The sequence below is a fragment of the Phyllopteryx taeniolatus genome, chromosome 12, assembly GCF_024500385.1.
Source record: "Phyllopteryx taeniolatus isolate TA_2022b chromosome 12, UOR_Ptae_1.2, whole genome shotgun sequence".
Classification (NCBI taxonomy): Eukaryota; Metazoa; Chordata; class Actinopteri; order Syngnathiformes; family Syngnathidae; genus Phyllopteryx; species Phyllopteryx taeniolatus.
In genome coordinates this window covers 21,009,704-21,032,556 of record NC_084513.1, presented here as the reverse complement: position 1 = coordinate 21,032,556, position 22,853 = coordinate 21,009,704, and the positions used below count along the sequence as shown (strand labels likewise).

At 46.9% G+C, this 22,853-nt stretch overlaps 2 protein-coding genes across 8 annotated transcripts in view; one reads left to right on the top strand and one right to left on the bottom strand.

Moving 5' to 3' along the window:
* The window catches only part of arhgef7a (Rho guanine nucleotide exchange factor (GEF) 7a), a 44,307-nt gene that overhangs the window by 20,838 nt on the left and 616 nt on the right, over nt 1-22,853 (bottom strand). For 2 of the 3 annotated variants that reach the window (XM_061793331.1, XM_061793328.1), the window contains exon 3: nt 528-1,043. In XM_061793331.1, coding sequence (XP_061649315.1) covers nt 528-692 — 165 coding nt within the window. In that variant the 5' untranslated portion in view covers nt 693-1,043. Of the gene's footprint in view, nt 1-527; nt 1,044-10,214; nt 10,320-22,853 lie in introns of all 3 variants that reach the window. The other variant, XM_061793329.1, reaches the window with a different exon arrangement.
* aff3 (AF4/FMR2 family, member 3) lies at nt 7,641-22,476 on the top strand. 5 transcript variants are annotated; one of them, XM_061793325.1, is made up of 19 exons: nt 7,660-8,209; nt 10,300-10,341; nt 10,487-10,555; nt 10,644-10,677; nt 10,761-10,818; nt 11,497-11,587; nt 11,697-11,731; nt 12,411-12,570; nt 15,616-17,316; nt 18,057-18,184; nt 18,582-18,732; nt 18,825-18,922; nt 19,022-19,085; nt 19,542-19,678; nt 19,894-19,965; nt 20,043-20,136; nt 20,690-20,739; nt 20,819-20,991; nt 21,634-22,476. In XM_061793325.1, exons 1-19 carry the CDS (start codon nt 8,135-8,137, stop codon nt 21,753-21,755), a joined length of 3,354 nt encoding a protein of 1,117 aa, XP_061649309.1. In that variant the 5' UTR covers nt 7,660-8,134; the 3' UTR covers nt 21,756-22,476. The 5 variants fall into 5 exon arrangements, with proteins under 5 accessions (XP_061649311.1, XP_061649308.1, XP_061649307.1 ...); XM_061793327.1 differs by lacking the exon at nt 21,634-22,476 and having other exon boundaries at nt 7,641-8,209; nt 20,559-20,739; nt 20,819-20,983; XM_061793323.1 differs by having other exon boundaries at nt 7,650-8,209; nt 20,559-20,991.

The following is a 22,853-nucleotide window of genomic DNA, read 5'->3' as shown; positions in this document are numbered from 1 at the left end:
GCTGATTTAGTTAGCACCTCGGGGGCCGCTGTCTAAACGGGTCCGTGCAATTTGCTGACGGACACAAACACCACACTGTGTCTTTAAAAAAAAAAAAAAAAAAAAGAGGAGGGTGGGAGGGGGTCCATCTGCGTTTGCCTCAGCTCGTCAATGGCGGTTTATAGCTATATGGTGCACATCGGCACCTCATGTTGCGCCAGTATTAAATGACATTGTAAATCCCATTAAAATGTATTGGCGATGTAACAAAACAACCCCCCCCCCCCAAAAAAAAAAACCCACACACGCTATAACAAAAGTGGATTCTTGTCTCAAAGCATCGCACGGGTGCGATTTTGTCGACACAACAATAATAATAACGTCGTGACCTACAAACGAAATCTCCTCATGGGCCAGTGGGCAGGGAGAGGAGCCAGACAACAAACCGCGTCGCTTCCACGGATGTGGGCAGCGCGCAGACACGCCGACCTTATGCGGAGGCAAGGAGGGGGGGGGGGGGGGGGGGCGTACAACAATCGCAGCCTTACTTTCTCCGTGGATCCGGGGCTGAGGCGCTCCAGGAGCCTGCAGAGCACCACGCCATCCTTGAGGGAGCTGTGCAGGAAAGCCTCGGGGTCCGCGATGCTCTTCTTGGGCGACTCGAGCACGCCGAGCGTAATGAGCCATGTCACCGTTTGCTCCGCCGAATTCATGTCCGCATCCGAGTCGATGAAGGGAGGAAGAGGGGCGGGGGTGGGGGGGTCGGGGGGGGGGGGGGCGCGTGTACCTCGACAGCTCCTGGCCCCGCTTCACGCTGTCATCCCGGAGCATCCACAGGAATGATGAGAAGAAGAGATCGACAGAGAGAGAGAGAGAGAGAGAGAGAGAGATGAGGAGGAGGAGGGGTGGAGAGGGAGGGAGTGCTCCGGTTCCTTCCCTTCCTCGGTGGTGTGTTTCCCCTCCCGCAATCTGTCAGACTCGCTGCTGATGCTCGACCACTCGATGACGTCACGCACGCGTGTGGGAGGGGGTCGGGCTGAGTGTTTTCACGTGCCCCTTCATGTCTGGGGGACAAAACATTAGGTACACCACGAGATCCAATGCAAGACGCTCAACATTGGATGACAGTAGTGCTGCTGCACTACATCAGGGGCGGCTCTAGGAAGGGGGCAGGGCCCCCCCCCCCCCCCCCCCCCCCCCCCCCCCCCCCCCCCCATACAGTTACAAGTTAGTACTGTATTAAGATCTGCTTTTTATTGCGTCAATGTCATGGGTGTAATAGTGGTTTGGCTTTAGAATACAGCCAATATTTACAATGTTTAAAATATCTATTGATATGTAAAATATGGATGTATTACAGTGACACAATATTGTCTTTGTATGTCTTTTTGACATACTTGGCAAATAAAGATGAAAAATATGGATTGGGGAACCTTTTTCCTGTCAGGAACATTTCAGCTATCAGTCATACGAGAGTTTGAGTGTTTTTCAGTTTGTAATAAAAGAAAAAAAAAGTATACACACAGGAAGTTGCATGAAGTAAGCAGACTGCCATTTATGTATTATTTGCTGTGGGAAAAAGCATTTTAAAGGTCAATCTTTTTTCCAGATTTTGGCAGGAGTACACACCCACTACAGTTAAATCTTGGCCTTCTGAAGAGAACCACTTCATCTGAACAAAACTTTCGGACTAAAAATGAAACTCACCTCTCTTTATCAACAACTTTTATTACACAGACGCGCAACACTCAACCCACTGACAGGAAACAGATTGCGTCTCAAAGTGCATCTGGAGTTAAGCCAATTCTATCATTGATGATCATCAATTGAACCCACGGATGACTGCCAGAGAGGCCACAGTATGACCACAGTTGCCCAGAATTTGTCATGAAATATCTACTTTCCTCTGCCTGTTATTGTTGCCCTGCAGGTATGAGTCACATCCACAATAGTTTTGTTGGAGTCAGCCACGACGGTGTGTGTGTGTGCGCGCGCGACGGTGAGTCAGCAACGGCAACAGCAGGAGCCAAGCAACTCGATGGGATTCAGCCATCACTCATTCTGTTATTCATCCGCGCCCATGTGTTTCCAACTGGAGCGTGCGTGCCCAGGATAGCTTCTTCATGTGTACATCAGAAATATTATGAAGTGTGTTGTTATGAGTTCTCTTGATCCTGTGGAAGCACTACATGGAGGCTTCACTTCAAGCCACAGGGTGGGGCTCTATCTCCAATAGAGCCTACGACTGGTGGTGGGGTGGGGGTCACACCATGCACACTGGCCTCTCTACAAAACTCTTAAGTCACTTCACGTGTTATCTACTCTCAGTTATAATAAACCTTCAATCCATTTTGTGGCAAAAACAAAATGCAGACTGTGCTCCTCTTAAGGTCAACGGTCGTCATGCATCTATCCTATGACATCATCTCCTTTTACGATACATTTCATCCACCCATTCATTCTCTGTAGTGTTAGTCCTCATTAGGGTTTTGGATATGTTAAGTCTTCAATGAAGCGGAAGCCAGAGTACAAGCAAAAAAAAAAAAAAAATGGACCAAAATGTACCGAGATTTGAATCTGTGAGCGCTCGACCGTGAGGCACACGTGCTAACAACTACAACGGCGCGCTGTGGTTGCGAGGCAATGTTGGGAAAAAAATAATAATCATTACTAATTTGATGAAGACGTAGTTCAGAGATGGTGTAGCTGAGCTTAATGAAACGTCAAACAAAGAAAGATCTCGAGGACTTCATCGCTGGTTCATAACACAGCAACAAACCACATACCGTTCAAATATGCCCCCTAGTGGCGGTGATCAACATCTTCATATCCAATCCATATTCAGAGGCTACGTTTGAAGGCCTTCGTGTGATCGCTATTACTGACATCAAATGATTTCAATGACATCGGCATGATGTCGCATTGGAACGTCTTGCAGTATCGGACTTAGCATTTGTTTTCGTTTGTTATTTTTGCTGTAGATTCCTTCACTCACATAGTGTTTTTTTTCTCCACCACCATCAAGACGTTGTCTCAACACACACACACACACACACACACAGAAATTGACAATATAACAATTTTCACAGGTATATATTCTCTCGTCTTTGCAAAAATAAAAACTATTATTGCGGCTGACTGTGTCTCAATGTCTGTATTATACTGCCCCCTAGTGGCCGTGGCGCACATACCAGAAGGAGCAGCACAATGTCCATGGAACTAAAGCAGAAAATGTGGCCAAAACTGTTTCATTGTCTACATTCTATGTAATTATGTCATAAGTGATTCTGCTGCTCATTTCCTTATGAAAAGAATTCCTATCTCAAGGAAGCACTGCATCTCAAATCGAGGCAAGATCGAGGCTTGTTGTTTGCCAAGATCACTCTTCTTACAAGACATTTCATCTTGTTCCCCTAAAAAGCTCAACAAACTATGAGAAGTTGTTATTGAAGTTGTTTATTACTGGTTATGAGTCAATTTAGCTGGAAACAAGGCGTTCCATCATTCCATAGGGGCAGGTAGTATAAAAAAAAAACCTACGACATCAGTTGGTGGGTTTGATGCTAGGAATCTATACTTGTTTTAGTAAATCTTGTCAAGTCAAATATTTCCCAAATTCACTAAGATATTTTAGTTTTTCTTGTTTTTTTTTTTGAAGCCCCGTATGGTGATACTAACCAGTATCACCAACGGGGAACACCTCGGATCACCATGGATACGGTAGCCCTCTCCATTCCGACGTTAGGGAAAGAAGGGTTGTCAGGAGGACCGAGTCTACGGGGCTTTGCCCGTCGCCCGACAAGTGGGCGTCAGTGGATTGCGCGTTTGAAGGCGGCGCATGGTAACCACGGGCGCGTCGGCCCCGGGCACGTTCTAAGCCTCCATTCGCGCCAAATTCCAACATTTCTGCTTCTTCCGCTGGGAAATGCTGCTGTTTTGCTATTCATCGAGCAGCTGCGCCACATGACTAGATAGCAACAGGCTAGCGGAAATTTGCTTGAATCTGCCTTATTAACATGCAAATGCCTACATGAGTTGCATACTAGATTCTAGAGCTGGTTTGTTTCCTGACCCTCCATTTGGAAAAGGCTGATGTTATTCTGTCCAGTGGTAATGCGTGACTGCAATTGCAGGTTTTTCTGTAGATACTAATTGTTTTCACATCTGGATTGTGGGCTATGCACGTGAAATATTATTTCCTCTCAAAGCACAGAACCATGCAGCGGGAAAGCATAAAGCACAGAGCAGGAATAATGGATGATGTTGGCAAGCAGACAAGGCCGGCATCCAGGGTTAGACGGTCGGACATATGTTTGCTATAATCCCGCCAAGGAGGATTATGTCAACGGCAAAAGCCACCTGGCTGAATTTAGCCTCTCATTTCGAATGCTTTGCTCATAGTGTGATATTCATAAAGGCTGTAAAGTAGACATTTAGAGTAAGGCGTGTTATTTGTTACCAAAAAAAAACAAAACCTTTTCCATAGAGACAGGCATTTCGATGGACGAGCCCCAGAGGACTCGATGACTGTTTGTTGTTGTTGCTCTAATTGGAAGTCGCTCACTTTTGTATTCAGGTGTTGACTGGCGGAGTCAAATATTGTATACTACCTTTATTATGTATTTATCTGTTTACATTTAAGCAGTTTGGTTCACAGGAAGACACCAAACTAACCAAATCTGTACATAGACAGATGCACAGTAAGTACTAAAGTTTTAGACCTTTCCCTAACGATCCATCCATCCTAACTAAAGTCGTCTTGTTGTTTTTGTAGCTTTTAGTTACCTTTTTTTCTTTGAAAAAAATCTTCATTTTGAACTTCTTCTTCTCTGCCTTTGGGCTTGCGGCCACAGCGCGTCATCCTTTTCCACATGCATCCTCCTCTCCCTCATGTCTTCTTCCCTCACTCCACCCATCAACCTTCTCTTTGCTCTTCCTCTCGCTCTCTTGCCTGGCAGCTCCATCCTCGTCATCCTTCTACCAATATACTCCCTCTCTCTCCTCTGGACGTGTCCAAACCATCCAAATCTGCTCTCTAGATCTACAAAGACACGATGTAGCTCCTTCTGACCTCCTCTGACCTTTTCCATCAACATCCTCAATGCAAATAATATGCATCTGTGGTACTCTTTCTAGGCATGAAACCATACTGTTGCTCGCAAATACTTCATTCCCTGTATTCCTCTCTAGTTGCCACAGCTCTGCACATCACCTTTGTTCTTAAAAATGGGCACCAGCACACTTTCCCTCCATTCCCCAGGCATCTTCTCACGCGCTAGAATTCTATGGAACAAGCTGGTCAAAAACTCCACAGCCACGTCTCCACGATGCTTCCATACCTCCACAGGAATGTCATCAGGACCAACTTCCCCCTTACTGATCATTGCCACTTCCTGGTCCACCACACTTGCCTCTTCTACTCTCCCTTCTCTCTCATTTTCCTCATTCATCAACTCCTCGAAGTCCATCCATCCATTTTCTGAGCCGCTTCTCCTCACTAGGGTCGCGGGGGTGCTGGAGCCTATCCCAGCTGTCATCGGGCAGGAGGCGGGGTACACCCTGAACTGGTTGCCAGCCAATCGCAGGGCACATAGGAACAAACAACCATTCGCACTCACAGTCATGCCTACGGGCAATTTAGAGTCTCCAATTCATGCATGTTTTTGGGATGTGGGAGGAAACCGGAGTGCCCGGAGAAAACCCACGCAGGCACGGGGAGAACATGCAAACTCCACACAGGCGGGGACGGGGATTGAACCCCGCACCTCAGAACTGTGAGGCTGACGCTCTAACCAGTCGGCCACCGTGCCGCCACTCCTCGAAGTATTCTTTCCATCTCGCTAGCACACTGCTGGCACCAGTCAACACATTTCCATGTCTATCCTTACTCACCCTAACCTGCTGCACATCCTTCCCATCTCTATCCCGCCGTCTGGCCAGCCTGTATAGATCCTTTGCTCCTTCTTTAGTGTCCATCCTGGCATACATGTCATCATATGCCTCTTGTTTGGCCTTTGCCACCTCTACTTTTGCCCTGTGTCGCATCTCCATGTATTCCTTCCCACTTCTTCTTAGCTAACCTTTTTCCTTGTATGATTTCCTGTACTGTGAGGTTCCACCACCAAGTCTCCTTCTCTCCTTTCCTGCCAGAAGATACACCAAGTACTCTCCTGGAAGTTCCTCCCGTCCACCGAGAGCCTGTCTCACCTCTTCTCGTCCTGTCTCTGCTTCCACCTGATGGTTCTCTGCTCTGACTTTGTCTTCCTAATCGTCCTCCCCACCACCAGAGTCCTCTTACACACCCCCATCCTACGCTGTCTCGCCACACTCTCCCCTACCACTACCTCACAGTCGGTAACCTCCTTCAGATGGTATCGTCTGCACAAGATGTAATCCACCTGCGTGCTTCTACCTCCGCTCTTGTAGGTCACCCTGTGCTCCTGCCTCTTCTGGAAAAAAGTGTTGACTAGAGCCATTTGCATCCTTTTTGCAAAGTCTCCCACCATCTGTCCCTAAAAGTTCCTTTCCTGGATGCCGTACTTACCCATCACTTCTTCATCAGCCCTGTTTCCTTCACCAACATGTCCGTTCCAATCTGCAGCAATTACGACTCTCTCTCTGTCTGGGATGCTCAGAACGACTTCGTCTAGCCCCTTCCAGAATTTCTCTTTCCCCTCCAGGTCACATCCTCCCTGCGGGGCATCGCCACTCATCACGTTATACACGTAACACCCTCAATTTCAAGTTTCAGCCTCATCACTCGATCTGATACTCTTTTCAGCTCCAAGACATTCTGAGCCAACTCTTCTTTTCAAATAACCCCTAGTCCATTTCTCTTCCCATCTACACCATGGTCAAATAATGCAAACCCTGGCCCTAAACTTCTCGCCTGACTGCCTTTCCACCTGCTCTCCTGGACACACAATGTATCGACCTTTCTCCTCATCATCATGTCAACCAACTCCCGAGATTTTCCTGTCATCGTCCCAACATTCAAAGTCCCCACATTCAGTTCTAGGCTCTGCGCTTTCCTTTTTTCTTTCTGCCGAAGAACCCGCTTTCCACCTCCTTTGACTCGGACCCACAGTAGCTGAATTTCCAACGGCGCCCCGCAGGTTGACGGCGCCGGCGGCGGACGCGGTTCACCCGGGCCACGACCGATCCGGTATGGAATTCTTTGGATGAACGCTCATATTTGTTTGGCAAAGTTTGAAGCCGGATGGATGCCCTTCCTGACGCAAGCCCAGATCTGCATTTATCCGGGCGTGGGACCGGCCTACACTTTGCACTGGCTTGTGCCCCCCCCCCCGTGAGGCTGCATTGAATCTTAATTTTGAACTTGAATGTCGATAATTAGGCTTTTATTTAGCCATGTATTGGTTCTATTTTCTTTTGTATCGTTTATTTTGTCTTTTTGTATTTATCATTTTTGCCTTTGCTTTTAGCTTTCGATTTTAGAATCTTTTGATGTATTTGATCTTTTTTTTAAAAAATGGATAATTATCGACTTTTATTTGACAATGTGTTATTTATCATTTATTTTGGGTGGTTTTCTTGATCATTTTTACTCATCATTTAAAATGACCTGTGTTATATACGTTTATTGTTTGTCTATTTGATCTATTTTTTCTCTTCATTTTATACTTATTTATCTTGATGTAACTTTGATCTTTTTCCCCCCAAAATGCGTTATTATTATTATAATTCATGATTTATGTTGTTCTTTTTGCAGCTTTTATATGAGCTTGTATATATCTTTTTTTTCTTTGCCTTTTTTCACATTTTTTGTACATTGAATTTTTGCATTTCAATTCTTCTTTTTTTTTTTTAATGAAGCGGTTTGGGTCCTGGGAGGACATACAGACATAGATAGATAAGAGTATTCCACTCTTGTGACGCGTGTGACGTGAGAGCGGCTAGTCACAGCCCGCTCGTCCTGAGTCGTGACCGCCCCCACTCCCACCTACGTCATGTGTGACGTGTGCAGCCCGCCTCCATCTGCCCTCCGCGGTAACCACACGGAGCTTCATCATGATCCTCATCCTCGGTGGCAACAGCGAGACGCACTTCCCAGCCGCGTCTCGTCTCGTCTCGTCACGCGACTTCAGCCTGTTATGGACACCCACGCGGGGCTCTGAGCATCCAGGCAAGAACCATGCCCACTGTCCTGTGCAGTGGCAGGGGGAAACTTTCCTTTGGCTCTTCGCTGCACCGATGCCTCTTTTCTCAGGTGAGGGAGAGCCCGACCTCCGCCAAGGCGACTTTTCATCACGGCTCTCGTGTTTGTGTGCGACTTCCTGGTTACACGGCCACATAGGTTGTTCCTTTTATGCTTTATTGGTAATCATTCGGTGGTGTTGAACGGTGGATGACGTCAGAAAACCCAATTTTGCTATGGACGAAAGTTAAAAAAAACCCAAAGTGTTATTTCATTTAAACGCATTCATATATTTAGAATAAGAAACAAATAATATATGAAGCAAATTGTACCCAATTCATTTGAAAAGGGTAACTTTGTACTTGCATGCCTGCTCCTAAATTGTAACGTTAAACCAAGTTTAGGCATGGCAATAGAGCCTCAAATCCAATGAACCCGTTGGGCACTACTCTATCTGTTTATTGAAGATTTGAACAAAGATACTTTGTTTGTTTTTTTAATGATGTTGCAATTAAATGTAGGCCACAATCCATTCATTGATGAAAACAAAAAAATGACATGAAAAGCATTTGCAAATGTATTGATTAAAAATAAAATATCTAGAAAATGATTTGTAATTTATTTTCAATGTGGCAAATGAATCCAGAGCTGATCTTGCTGATTGCGCACCCCATTTTAATATCAAATCCAATTGAATATCCGTTGGGGTGGAAAAACATGCAAATCCGATGTCATCATATGATCTCATGGTTCGATATTTCATATCAGTCAGTTGTCGGTTTAACACAAAACAATATTCCGCTGATCCAACATTAACTGAATAACTTGGTATCAAACAATACAATGGCTATGAAAACAACAGTGGCATAATTATGAGTTGAACTTTTCTTGTCTTTCTTTTGGATGAAGCCTTGCTTCATTTCATAGCCCATTTTGACATTTGTTTTGATGCGAGCTATCCATGAAATCGCAGCTATTTGAACAATGTTACACGGTCTTGTCGTGTCTTTTTATTTTTGTTTTGCCGGTTGCGGTTGACTCAGTCCCTCGCGGCTTCACCCGTTCATCGGGGTATTGCGCCACAAGCCTGGAGGTTGTGATGTTAGTGGGGCCTGCTAATTGTAACCTGAGGATTTTCTTTTTGTTGTTGTTGTTGTTCTTTTTCTGTTTCTGCTTCTCTCCGGCCTCAGCGATGAGACACTTTTGCACGCTGGTGCCGTTTTCCCCTCGGCGGACTTGCAGTCTAGCCGAATGATAGCGACCTTTATAGTGAGTCATGAATGCAGGAACGGACAGTGGCGCACTTGCACTTGCACTTGCACATGCACGGCCACGGCAGAGGCAAATTCAATCCCAATGAGGATGTTTTCAAACATCCATCTATCCGCTTGCCGTAACGGTTATGGGGTGTGAAGGGGCATCGATTGGGAGCTGATCCCAAAAGTCACGAAAGTCAGCTGCGGCCTGCACTGTCAATGGCTGACAGGAAAGCATGCGTTCGATATTAGTTTCTTTATTACAGTTAAGGTAGCACAGTGGACTAGTGTTTAGCACGTCAGCCGAACGGTTCTGGGTTGGAATCTTGGCTCCTGGGACTTTGGCTTGCTCCAACATTCCAAAAAACATGAAGGTTCTAAATCATCTGGAGGGGCGAATTGTAGTTTTTCGGTTTTGTTTAGCCCGCCTCTCGCCCAAAGTCGGCTGGGATAGGCTCCGGCTCACCTGCGACCCGAATGAGGTTGACCCTCATAGAAAACCGGATGAACTGAGCTCTCAGCTCTCATGCTGTTATGCATATTTGAATGGTGAGCAGCAAAAACGGGAGTAACGTACCGGGGGAGGTATGGGCTATGAGGGCAGAAAGCGAAAGATGATTTCGCAAACCCCCCCCCCCCCCTCCCCCCCACTCATCCGCAGCTGTGATTTCACACATGCGGTATGACTCACTTTTCGCAATGACTAATACTCTTATCTTATTCACCTGCACATTTGCAACTAAGAGGGCACAAGTGGGACTTTCACTTACTGTAAATAAGTTTTTGCTATTGTGTGTGTGTGTGTGTGTGTGTGCGTGCACCTTCACGTATCGTTGACTTATAGTTCTGCCTCCAACTGTCGACCGCTCTTCTTCTTATGCGCTTTTTTTGGTCTCTTGCGTGCAGGTAACGAGAGGCCAACACAGCTGCGCCAAAGATATTTGGGGGGTAAGGAGCTGCTTTTGATTGCATTACACATTTATCAAAGTCCTTTACAAGTCACAGTACTTGCATATTAAATGTAGCAATTTGTGTTATTTCAGATTTAGTAGAATGACTTTCTGTATGTTCAAGATCATTTCTGATCCGACAGGACATGACTCAGTCGTGGCCTTCCCAACGAGCCTTAGCGGGTGACCGGCGGATTCTCTTCAACGCTACGGTACATTTTGTGTTCGGCGATCGTTCGCTGACGTTTCATTTCAATATCCTTCGCACGGTGATATTTGTACTCTCCTTCTGTTTAAAAGGATGGAGAAGAGCCGACAACGCAACGGGGGCAAGGTATCCGCTCGGATGTGGCAATTTACGTGTTTTAAGCATCCTATCGTGACTCAATATGCTGCGACCGCATCTCATCACGGCAGGGCGGGGGGATGCTCAGCCGCCGACGAACCGTCATCCCCGCGTGGCGCCTCACAAGTCGTAAGTGGCACAGGAGGAAGCATAAGTCACAGCAGCTTGTTAAACTTCAAAAGGACCGCCACACAAACCCGAATGTCAGGGGTCGACAACCTTTTGGAAAGCGCACCAGAGCTACTTCTCGGGTTCTGAATAATGCAAGGCGATGTCGCACGTCTGCAATAACCCAATTTTGCTCAAATACATTTTATTCGGGATAATTAATGACAGTCATCTGTGCGAAGACACTAATCATGTTAATGATTTCTCACGATATTTATGAACAATGATTTAGCGAGGTAGGAAACAGATAAATATCCGTATGCAGCATATGATCTCTGCAAATCTTTATATTTTCAAATGATCACTTCTACAACATTCCTAGGAAATCACAATGTCCCATCACCGGCGAGCTATTTTTAGAAACGGGTCCGTGGGCGATTTATGTGGTCTTTGAGGGCGACCCGGCGCCACCATTTGGGTGAGCCCTGGTCTAACTCTTTTTAAAAATAGTTCGAGCAGCCAAATTGCATTTTTTATATATTACGTAAAACCCCGAGAAAAGCCGCACGAGCACGCGGAGAACGTGCAAACGGCACACAGGAAGTCCGGAGCACGGGTACGAGCCCACGACCTCTGAACTGTGAGGCTGACGCAAATACCATTTTCTGATTTGTTGTTGTTTTTTTCCCCCGTTTGTAGGATGCTTGTTGATGACCTCAAATTAAGCAGCGATGAGGACGACGTGCAAAGGGAAGGTCATTCTCATTGCCGATTCAAGCCTGTGAATACAGTAAGCATTTGGCGCAATAGGCATTCAATTACAACGTACAAACGTGTCCGCATTTTGTTACTATGATGTGGATGATTCATTCGGTTTTTTTTGCTTTGTGCCCCTAAAGGCGACTCAGGAATCAGCTTCCTGGGACAGACACAGGTACCTTTGCAAATTACAGTACTGTCTTGGGATGTCATTAGGTCAAAGATTATCCAAAAAAAATGGGATGGTACGCGACCTTTGAAGCTGCAGTGTGTAGCTTTTGTCGCCCCCTAGGCTGGAATTATGCATTACGACGACAACAGAGCCGTCGCTTTGATATGACGTACGCTATGCCTATGCCCCGCCTCCTCACCGTGTGATTGTACGTTTTTATTCTTCTTTGAAGGACAGCCGGTGGGGAAAAAGACGAAATAGTGATTGTATGATTTATTTTCTGCAACGGAAACGCAAAATCATACGTTTAGTTAGACGTTTACAAACGGAAGACAATAGCCCGTTGCTAGTTAAAACGTGTCATTTCCGCTACGTCATGTTCGGTCCAACAGCGAGCACGGAGTGCGGGAAGTTTGCCGCTCAACATGAAATCTAAACGATTAAATACTGAAAAATACAGCAAGATGTCCGAGGAGCTGATAGGCTTAATCGGTCATCAGTCAAATGTCATTTCCTGAAGTAGTGGCTTTTTTTGGGGGGGAAAAAAAAAATGTTACACACTGACGCTTTAAAGTATAACTATATCCACTTTTTGCCAATTATCTATGTTGACTATGTACACCAGCAGCACTTTTCTGACCCTCCCTTTTGTTGATGTGTGTGCGTGCGTGTTGACTGACAGCCCGTCGCACACAAATGGCAGGAGGGCGCGAAATTCCAGCTCGGACTCCTCGCAATCGCACTCTTCCGTGGAGTCGGTCAGCGGCAGCCTTGGTTCCCGGAGCTCCAGCCCGGCTGCCTCACCCGGAGACGCGCGATCCCCACGCAGCAGCAACAAGGAGGTAACAACACGGGGCCGCTGCCGGCTCCTCTTTTAGCCCTTCCCTGTCTTTTGTGTTTGTCCCTTGTGGATCACGGGGGAGCGGCGGCCCGGAGGCACTTGTGACGGCAGGTGTAGGAGGGACGGAGGAAGGAGGAATGTAAAGTGTGAGTTTGGAAAAAGAAGGAGGAGGAAGTAGCTCCGGGGGTTGCGCGGTGTAGCAGTAGCTTTGGGAATTAGAGCCTGGGTGTCATGTCAACAAGCTCGGTCTTACGGCGCAAAAGCCCTCAGGAAGGGGAAGTCGTGTTGACATCAGACACAACAACAGCACGCACGAACCAGGATTAGACATCCCTTCATTTTCTGACGCACCTCACCCTCAACAGGAGCCTAAACCAGCTGATATTGGGCGAGAGGCAGGGTACACAGTGGAGTGGTCGTCAGGCAAATCGTAGGGCCTAACTAGGATGATCTAAAACACAACAGGTGGCTGTTTCAAATCAATTTTCCCCTTTTGAGATCATGTAAGTGGAAGCAACTGCAGATTACTCCCAGGGCGGGTGACCAGTCCATCACTGGGCAATTGTGACTTGAGAAAGAATTGATCCCAAGTCAGATTATGTGAATCGCTACACTACCAACGGTTCCTTTTGCCAATTTTCAAGGTTGAATTCACTCATTCACTGCCAGCCCTCCCAGTTAACATGGAGATATTTGACTTCAAAATCCGTCAATGGCAGTGAAAGAGTGACTGTGCTTCTCCGGCGACTTCTGTCGGAAAGGCACAAGGGACTAAATCTGGTGCTGAACCTTTGATGCGCCAACGTGCACTGCGGAAGTGGCTAATGCTAAAAGCCCTCCTTTTCCCATAGCACTCGTCCTCATCGGGTTGCGGTGAATTGGAGCCTAGCCCAGCTGACTTTGAGCAAGAGGCGGGGTACACGCTGGACTGGTTAGCAGCCAATCACAGGGTACATATAGACTAACACTCACATTCATACCTCGGGACAATTTCACATCTTCAGTGAACCCACCATGCATGTTTTTGGAACGTGAGAGGAAGACAACCCACGCAAGCAAGGGAAGAACTGGTCTTTGTGATCTGGATTTGTATTCCAATTTAGGAGCATATTGTCTTTTTAAGGTCAAATTGAAGTGAATCCTTCCAATTCCGAGGGTCCACTGACATTGCTAGTGTTGATGTGTTCAGCATGGAATAGGTGGGCTCCTGTGGAGAGCGGTAGGCTGCTCCGAGACGCTTGGTATGTGGGGGGGACGAAGGGGCAACCTGCTCCTCTTTCATGAATGCGAGGCCCTGTAGATGTCCAAGCATGCACCACATTGGGCCTCAAAGGCAAAAAAAAATGGGGAGTGGAGTTTATGTGAGGCTGTGGGTGCCTGGACGAAGGGGGCAGGGGGAGTGGGCGGGGGGAGCGGGTGGTAGACCATGTGGTTTTCATTTACGCCCAGTGTCTCCGAAAGGACGAGACGGGGGTTGGAGCTGTTCAGGGAAGCAAGTCCAGAGTTACAGGTACGAAAGAGGTAGGGAGGGCCAAAAGTCGAAAAAGGGGAGGGAGGGCAGCCGAGACGTTACAAGAGATGTAGTGTCTTCCCCGGAAAGAGGTCGAGGGATGTGACGGGAAGGAGGGGGCTCGCTGTTTGACTTGAGCAGCGGAGGTTTCATTTAGCGCTGCTGCTCCGCTGCCAGAAGGAAGGCGAGAGACCGAGAGAGACGGGGAGCAGGGGGGGAAGTTTGCGCCGCAGCTGTAAGTATTTTTCCTAAAACTCCTTCTCACCCCGTAGTCGCTCGTATGCTTGCCATGTCGCTCATTTGTCGGAGAAACAGTAAGCAATCCGTAGACAAGCGTTGTGTAGCTGGCAGCCCGTACGAGGATGTCGGGAACATTGCGTTGTTTTGTCGGGTTCCGTGGCGTAACGGTGAGCACTCTGGACGGATCGGAGTGGAATCGTGATGTTATTTACGGGGAACTTCCTTCGGGCTCAGTAAAGTAGCAACGTGTTTATCTGTGTTGTGTGGTAAATAGGTCGCAGAAAGTTATGTCAGTTTTATTTCAAAAAAAAAGGTATTTTAGGCACAAGTCGTAGAGGAGATTGCTGATTTCGAGTACTGCAGTACCTCTAAAGATGGAATTGGGCCAGAACATTTGGGGAAATACGTCATGCAAAACCTCAGTTCAGCGAGCGCCAAAGCATTTGCGTGCGTTTTGCCTCAACAAGCAAGGGGTGTTACGAGAAGAAGAATATACTTTATGTTGGGAGCAAACTGATTTCTTTTTACAGGCTTAATCTCTTTCCACACTTCTGTCCCAGTTTTTAAAAAAAAGTCCAAAAGTGGGACGTTTTCCATTTTAATATCGATGAATTTTTACTCTTTTAGGACAGCACACTGGACTAATGGTTAGTACATTTGCCTCACAGTTCTGGGTTGCGGATCTCGGATTCGGCCTTCTCGACTGAGTGTTTGTTTGCATTATCTCCCGGTGTTTGTGGGGTTTTCGCCCACATTCCAAAAGCATGCATGTTAGCTTTGCCCGTCCATAGGCGTGGATGCTTGTGTGTCTTTCTTGGTCTGTCTGCGATTGGCTGGCGACGAGTCCACGGTGCACCCCGACTCTTGCCCCCAAAAGTCAGCTGGGATCGACTCAAGCTTACTCTAATGAGGACGGACGGATGGATGGATTACGGTTCAAATGTCACCTTATTAACTGTGCAGGTTTTATGGTGAATGACCATTTGCCATCCGGAAAAATATTTCTGAAATGCTCCAGCTGAGAGGTTGCATGTGTACGTGTTGCTTTAAGAAACAAATAGTCCCTGGGGTGCTGGTAATAGGCAGCCAGCCGGTTTGGAATGTACTACTGCTGTGCCCATTTGTTTGAGCTGTATGTCACTCTTAAACATAGTTCAATAAAACACTCGCAGTACCATGGGTTTGAGTTTACTGAGACTGGATCCAGCGCAGCTTTTAACGTGCAATATTGTTTGCTTCTTCACTTTGAAATGAGTTATACTCTGATGTTGCATTTTTCTTCAATGGTTTCTGCAGACCGATCGGCCCACAGCTGCCCAGCGGCAATTCGATAAGTGGCTGAAGAAGTCCCAGAAAAAAGCAGCTCCAAGTGACCGTTTCCCCACCCGTAGCATTCCTGGAAACCTTCCCTCTCCGCACACGCTCCGAGCGCCGTCTCCGGCGAGATGCTGGGACAGCAATCGGGAATACGGCCCTAGCCGAAGTCCCGTTGCCAGCCCGCAGTTGAGCTACAGGCCCGGCAGCCCCCCGCTGAGTCCCGCTTACAGCTTCTGTCCGAGCCCGCTTCCTAGCACCTGCCCGAGTCCTAGCAATAGCGGGTACAGTCCTGGACCGAGTCCAGTTTCAAGTGGTTTCCCAAGTCCATGCGGGAGCCCAAGAGCGGAGCGGAGCCCGGAGCCAATTCAGAGAGACCCTCGGGAAAGTCCCCCTCCGTCTCCTTCCCAGTACCGCCGCTACCCCGACGTTCAAAGTCATCTGTACCCGGCGCCACCTCCCCGCAGGACAAACGTTAGGTCACGGATTGGCCCATTGTCGAACTCGAACGCCAAAACCAAGCACACAAATAGCACAGAGCCTCCCCTTCATCAGCACAGGCCCACAGAAGGCAGAGACCACAGACAAAACAAATCCAAAGCCGTTTTAAGACCACAGAGCAATTCCCATCCAGTCACTGAAAAGCCAGCCAAACGCACATCACATTACGAGCTGATCCGGGGAGGCCGACCCGGCCGCAGCTCCGACCGCGAGACTCGACATCCACTTCGGCACAGTTCTCAACACAATACAGCGAGAACAAAACACCATCTTCCCACTGGCCGTAAAACCGGCGTCAGTCGAAGTTCGACCGCGAAAGTTGCCGGTAATAATCACTTGAAACCAGGTCCTAATCCACAACCGTGGGCCAAGGCGAGTCCTGTTAATGCTAGTCCTTTCAAAACATCACACGAGAAGCTCCAGCCCAAGAAACGCGAGGTGGTCCACAGAGAGCTTCCTCACACCGAAGGCGACGGGAGGAAGGACAAGAGGAAAGAGGGGAGGAAGGAAGAAAAGAGGCTGGCGGAGGAGCAGCTCCTGAGACCTCGCTGGATCGAGAGTTCCGCAGAAGAGGAGGAAGGGGAGTTGGTCATTGTCGAGAGGCGGAGGCGGCCTCGCGAGGAACAACGAACCCGCGAGAGTCAAACAATCCACTCGAAAGAGCGACCGCGCCATCCCGATCGGGCGCGCCGACATAGAGAGGTGAACCGGCGAGACGCTTCGTCTTCACTCAGCCCTCCTCGTCGGCGACGCTCCCCTTCATCCTCTGCCTCGTCAAATTCCGATTGGGAATATCAAGTCGCCAAGGTTCCGGCAGACTCCACTTCACTCCGCAAGAGAGGCCGCCGCGGCTCCGGCAGACCCGATGCCGGCAAGTCCCGAGGAACGCACTCAGAGAGCCCGGCCGAGGGGCAGCAGAGCGAGACCGGGCGCAAACTCTACACGCTGGTCCCGTTCGGGCGAAGCGAGCAGGCCGCGGCGCCTTCCCAACGAGGGCTGCGAAACCTGGTGGTGCACATTGACCTCTGTCTCCTCAAGAGGGTCCCGGACACTGCTGTTAATTCCACCCTCAGAGCCACTAACTCTTCCTCCTCCTCGACGACAAAAGACCAACAAGCGGAGGCTATGAAACATCTGCATATGCCTGACGCCGTCTCACAAGACAGCAGAAGGAAACGCAAGGTACACGTTGGCAGTCTTTACACAAACGCGACGCATTTTGGAAAAACATATTGATTTCAATGCACTTTCCACCTGCAAATGACCTTTCGGGTCGCTGAAAATAGACGTTTTGGATAAAAGCCGACTTTGAATTTGAATGTTAAGTTTGTGGTAAAGTGTTATGTTTAGGTGTAACTTCACTGGCAGTTATTTCCGTTTTTCTCGATTTGCAGTCCTTCATTTAGTTGCCATGCCTGCAAATCAGCGCAACTAGACTCCTGGTTAAGGGTTGCAGCACCACCTGCTGCTCTGGCATACACTCAACAGCCTGCCGATGCATTTTCATGCGGAATGATTTAAAAAAAACAAAAAAAACAACAACATTACATATAAGTGTGAGCTTGCTGTTGTTTTATTTCATTAAATGTGTCATTTGAGAATAGCTTCTTCGTTATTATCATCATTTGTCTTTTTGGATTGGCTCGGAGAAACCACCTTGATTTCAACTCACTTTGCCCTGTACAGGAACACATATGATCTGTTTTAGTGTCAAGTATGTATTTCATATTAAGGGGTTAACTCTATATCAGCATCGGCATCAGCATCAGCATCATCTGGGCGTAAAAACTGTGTCGGAACAAATCATGTGAGTGACTTGCTGGATAAAGCAAAAGTGACAACAACCACTCCATATAGACATCAAATTGGGCGTGCGTATGTGTGCGTGTGCGTGTGTGTGGTGTGCGCGCTTGGGCGACTAGTTGGAGAATGGCGTCGCACATAAAGAAAGCAAGAGGAACGTGCCGCATACGAAAGACGTCGCCGGTCGCACAGAGTCCTCGTCGCTTGCGGCTGAGCGCGACTTTTCAACTGAGACCGTGCATAATGGGTAAGAGTTGGGATTTTTGGGGGGCATCTACACACACTGGCGACAACTTTAGGCACACTTTGCTGTAGCTCATTTAGCGCACCGAAATAGTAGAAACGGCTTCAGTTGTGTGGTTGTATGTTGACTGGTTTGTTTATGCGCTTGCGTGGGTTCTTTTTTTTTTCGAGAACTTGCTTGTGACATGAACTAATTGTGCATGAATGTGAGTGCAAATGGTTGTTTGTCAATATCTAGCACCGATGTCTACCACCTCGTGCCCCAAAGTCAGCTGGGATACCCACAACCTGAACAAAGACATTCGCAATAGAAATTGGATGAATGGGTAGAAAAGAAAAAGATAAATCGATACAGCTCTTCGAATGTATCTCATCAAATCAAACATGTTTTATGTTGACAGATATTTGGAGGAGTACTTGGACAGTAAGCGGCCATTATCTCCCCTGTCGCCGCTGTCTGACAGCCCCGAGCCCAGCAACCTTTCATCCAAAGCAAAAAACGGCGAGGTTGATCGCAGGACCAAAGATAAGAACCGAGATTCGGCACTGAAGGTAACACAAAACGCCTGGGCCTACTTCTTTACTTGAAACCTTTTGGGTTTATTCCACTTTTTTCACTTGCACCTTGCACCTTGCACCTTTAGCCCAAAAAGGAGGTGGATTGTGTAAAAGTGTCCAGACAGCCTTTGTCAGATTCTTGGGGCCCTGCCGGACACAGAGCGGCCGTGTCGAACACAGAAACGTGAGCGCATCCATCAATCAGATCCCCGTTCGAATTGACTAACAAAAGCTGATCGACCCGCTCTTTCATTTCGCTGGCGTATCCGTCCCGTCTTTCCAGGCCACACCACGCCGAGTACTACCTACACGAAGCCAAAAGGATGAAGCACCGTGCAGATGCCATGGTGAGTTCACAATCTTCACGTGATCTCAACCCACGAGCCGCATCGAACATCCCGCTCGTCTAGGATCTAGCAGGCAGACTACTCGTTATTAGAAATCACATGATAGTGCACTGCCAAGTGTCGAAGGGGGTTACGAAATCCGCAAACGTAAGTCACACCTAAAGCTGGGTAAACACATACTAATTTGAACATCTCATCCATTTTGAAAATCTGAAAGATCTCACATCACAGGATGAGGGGAAACAAATGGTATCAGAATGATCGACACAGCACAAAACACACAAAGATATCTCCCCCATTGCTTGTCATAGGATCAAGCATGGTGCCGCAGAGCATCCAGGCTGCTGGGAAATACAAAGAGGAGGAGGAGGAGGAGGAGGAGCGGCCGAAGTCGCTAGTCAAACTGCTAGCTTATCTCTTGTTATGTGTGCTTTGACGCCTTCATATGCGTTCCAGGCGGACAAGCTGGGAAAGGCCGTAAATTACGTCGACGCTGCTCTCTCGTTCATGGAATGCGGCAAAGCGATGGAGCGAGGCCCGCTGGAGGCAAAATCCCCCTACACCATGTACGCCGAGACGGTGGAGCTCATAAGGTGAACTACAAATGCCCCCCCCCCCCCCCCCAAAAAAAAAAGTATTTACAGCAAGAGTATGAACTGGAGTTTCCTTGGAGGTATTACAATTGGTACAGTAAATGAAAAGTTCAATGAACTAGTGGTGTATAGTGCATTTGGAGTACTTGCAGCCTCTCACCTGTAAATCGCTATGGCCCACTGGGTCCCACGGGTTGTTGTTAATGTGTTTGCAGGTATGCAATGAGGCTAAAGAGCCACGCCGGTCCCGGAGCGCGACAAGAAGACAAACAGCTGGCGGTACTCTGGTGCGCCAGTCTGCTCCTCGCCCATGCAGAGATCCATTCGGAAGGTCCCTTTTTCACTCGTGCTTGTGCGTTCACAGCTTTCGGTGTCTCGCCCTCCTCTATTGGCAGATGTTTCGTTTAAAGAAGGACCACGCACTGAAATACTCCAAAGTGCTGCTCGACTACTTTAAGGTAAGTCACGATTGTTGTTGTTTATGTACAATTTGTCGACTAACGTGCCCTCTCTTTAAAGGAGACATACGTACGGTGTTTCGCGGTGTCTTTGTAAAATGACTCTGACGTGACAGCACCGACATTCATTCACTTGTTGGAAATACTTGGGTTTGGGGGGGCAGTTTTGTCTCATGCGAAGGAGCCACTGCGCACCCCCGCCTGCCTTGAGTGCCGATTAAGGCTTTCGTTACCATGACGACCAATGGGGAGCGGCGAACTTGTTCTTAAACTTGCAACTTGTGACAAGTGGCCACCCTCTTTGTGGAATTTCCCCCCCAAAACATGGAATGAGCACGGAAAAGAAACAATTGATTACCAAAGACAAGACCTACTATTCTACTGCCCGCACTGAACATGAATAGTGTTCCATTTGTTTTTAGGGCAAGCGACGCCGTTTGAAACGTCACGGTCGACTTGGAGAACCGTGCATTGCAAACTCTTTAACCTCTGAGCCGAACGTGCTGGTTATCAGAAGCCGAATTATGATATGCCCTCATGGTATTCCTTACAGACTTCTCCCAAAGTGCCTCCGATGCCATCCTGCTGGAATGACACCGGGAAGTAGGTGGACAACAAGTCAAGTCCTTCAAGACTTGAGACTTCAAAGCGCATTGATCACTATTGTTTTTGGGTGGTGCAGGGATACAGGAGGGCCCCCTCCTTCTGTCCTGACCGATGCCAGCGCCCCCTCACTCATAAGCATCCCTCAACGTATCCACCAGATGGCGGCGAGTCACCTGAACATCACCAACAGTGTCCTGTACGGCTACGAGTACTGGGAGGTTGCCGACAACCTTGCAAAGGAGAGTAAAGGTTTGTGTATTGAAGCTCATCCATTTTTCTACAGCGGTTGTCTTTGGGCAACTGAACATTGACATTAGCATAATGTTTCTTGTTGCATTATAATTCACGACATTTGAAACCATAACATCTCAAATGAGAAGGCATTATTTTAATTCTTAAAAGAAATTATTTCACAGATAGATAGATAGCTTTTAAAAATGATTAGTTGATTAAATGATGGGTGAGCTGATTTTTATTAAATGATGAATTGATCATAAATATTCAAATAAAAGTTTGATTCATTACCATTTTGATTGTAAAAGAAACCATTTTAGGCATACATTTTTGAATGTGATTAAATGGTTGATTCATTAGAATTAGATTCATTATACATAAAATCTCAAAAATGAGCGAGTTTACAATAGAAATATTTGTGTTTTTCTTGTATTAAACAATTGGTTAATTTACTCTAAAAATACAATTATTTTACATATTATTATTCTTATGCGTTTCCCTTCATCTGTCCCCATTCAAAACAGTCCAAAGTGGCAACTTAAACACAAACGTTTGCCCACCTTTGGCCACCGTCTTCCCCATCTTGAACATCATTGAGGTCCAAAATATTTGCCAACAACGCAAATATTTTTTGCTTTTTCTCCCCTTTTCAAACAGAGTTCTTCAACTACTTGAATACTCTGTCCGGGCCGTTGACGCTTCACAGCAGCATCGCTCACGCAGTGCAGTACACCAGGCAAGCTCTTCAGTGGATCCGCATCAGTGCCAAACTTAACTAACAAGCACAAGATGCCCACTGTGTCAACAGCGACAGCGAGGAGAACCTTTTTCCTTATGGAAAACATAATGCAGAACTGGAGCAAATGTCTATTGTTAGATACAAAGGACCATTTGTGGGTTCCTTTTGCCTTCCAGGGGCCGTCGGTTCCCCCCATCTGAACTGTGAACGGAGTTGGAATTGAGCAATTTTAGGACTCATTCACTTCCTTCCTCATTGGTTGAACCTGGAAAGATGTGCATCGAGATTTGAAGCCTCTGATTCTTTGCCAAATGTCCAATTGCGACATAAGTCACTGTAATGTCTGCAAATTGTTGCGCAAAGGCCTTTTATATGTTATACCATTGTACTTTTTCACTATGTACAAAACAGTTTTGAAAAATTTGCATTGTTGGCAAATGATTTGTTTTAATGGCTATTTAAATCTTTGTTCTACTGTGCAATATTTGTCAGACGTGTTTTAGCAAAAAAAAAACAAAAAACAGTGTGGGTCTCTCACTGCCCATGTTTGAGGTTACTTCTATGCAAAAAGTGAAAAATACAGTTGCCGATATTGTGGGGAATCAAATTTTAACATGTAATCGTCACGAATGATCTGTTTTGAAATGTATATGTCTATTTAATTTCTTTTGTTTCATACAATGTTTTTCTACTTTTTCTTTTGAATTGTATGTGACAGGAAAGATCAGGGAGGAATAAAATACAGTTGTTTTCTTTTGCAATACCGCTTTAAGACCACTTCAGATACAAACAAAGCCAGAGGCCAATATGGATTATCAGTACAGTACATACATGAAAAAAATACCTGTATATTATCTTTCTCACGCGATGTTGTGAACTTCTGTTTCCAAGCCAGTGTTGTATTGAGCAGACCAATGCTGCCTGGAGGAGTTTTGTCATAGCGTAAACGTGGGGTCTACATTAACCTACATTGTAGGCCTAAGTTGTTGTCCTTCTTTAGACAGCAAACTAGTTGAGAGCTAACCAGTGCCTCTGCTGGTTGCAGCCGAGTAGTGCACTGCATTTTTGCTTCAGTGGCTTATGAATCAACAATCAACTCCACACGGTTGACTGGTGATAAATTGACCAAAATAGCAAC

What these genes read in the sequence shown, in the direction of transcription:
- aff3 (XM_061793323.1), top strand. Translation starts at nt 8,135, where the DNA reads ATGCCCACTGTCCTGTGCAGTGGCAGGGGGAAACTTTCCTTTGGCTCT. An exon ending in GGATTCTCTTCAACGCTACG is followed by an intron (nt 10,556 to 10,643) that starts GTACATTTTGTG and finishes TCTGTTTAAAAG; the next exon opens with GATGGAGAAGAGCCGACAAC. An exon ending in AGCACCGTGCAGATGCCATG is followed by an intron (nt 19,086 to 19,541) that starts GTGAGTTCACAA and finishes TATGCGTTCCAG; the next exon opens with GCGGACAAGCTGGGAAAGGC.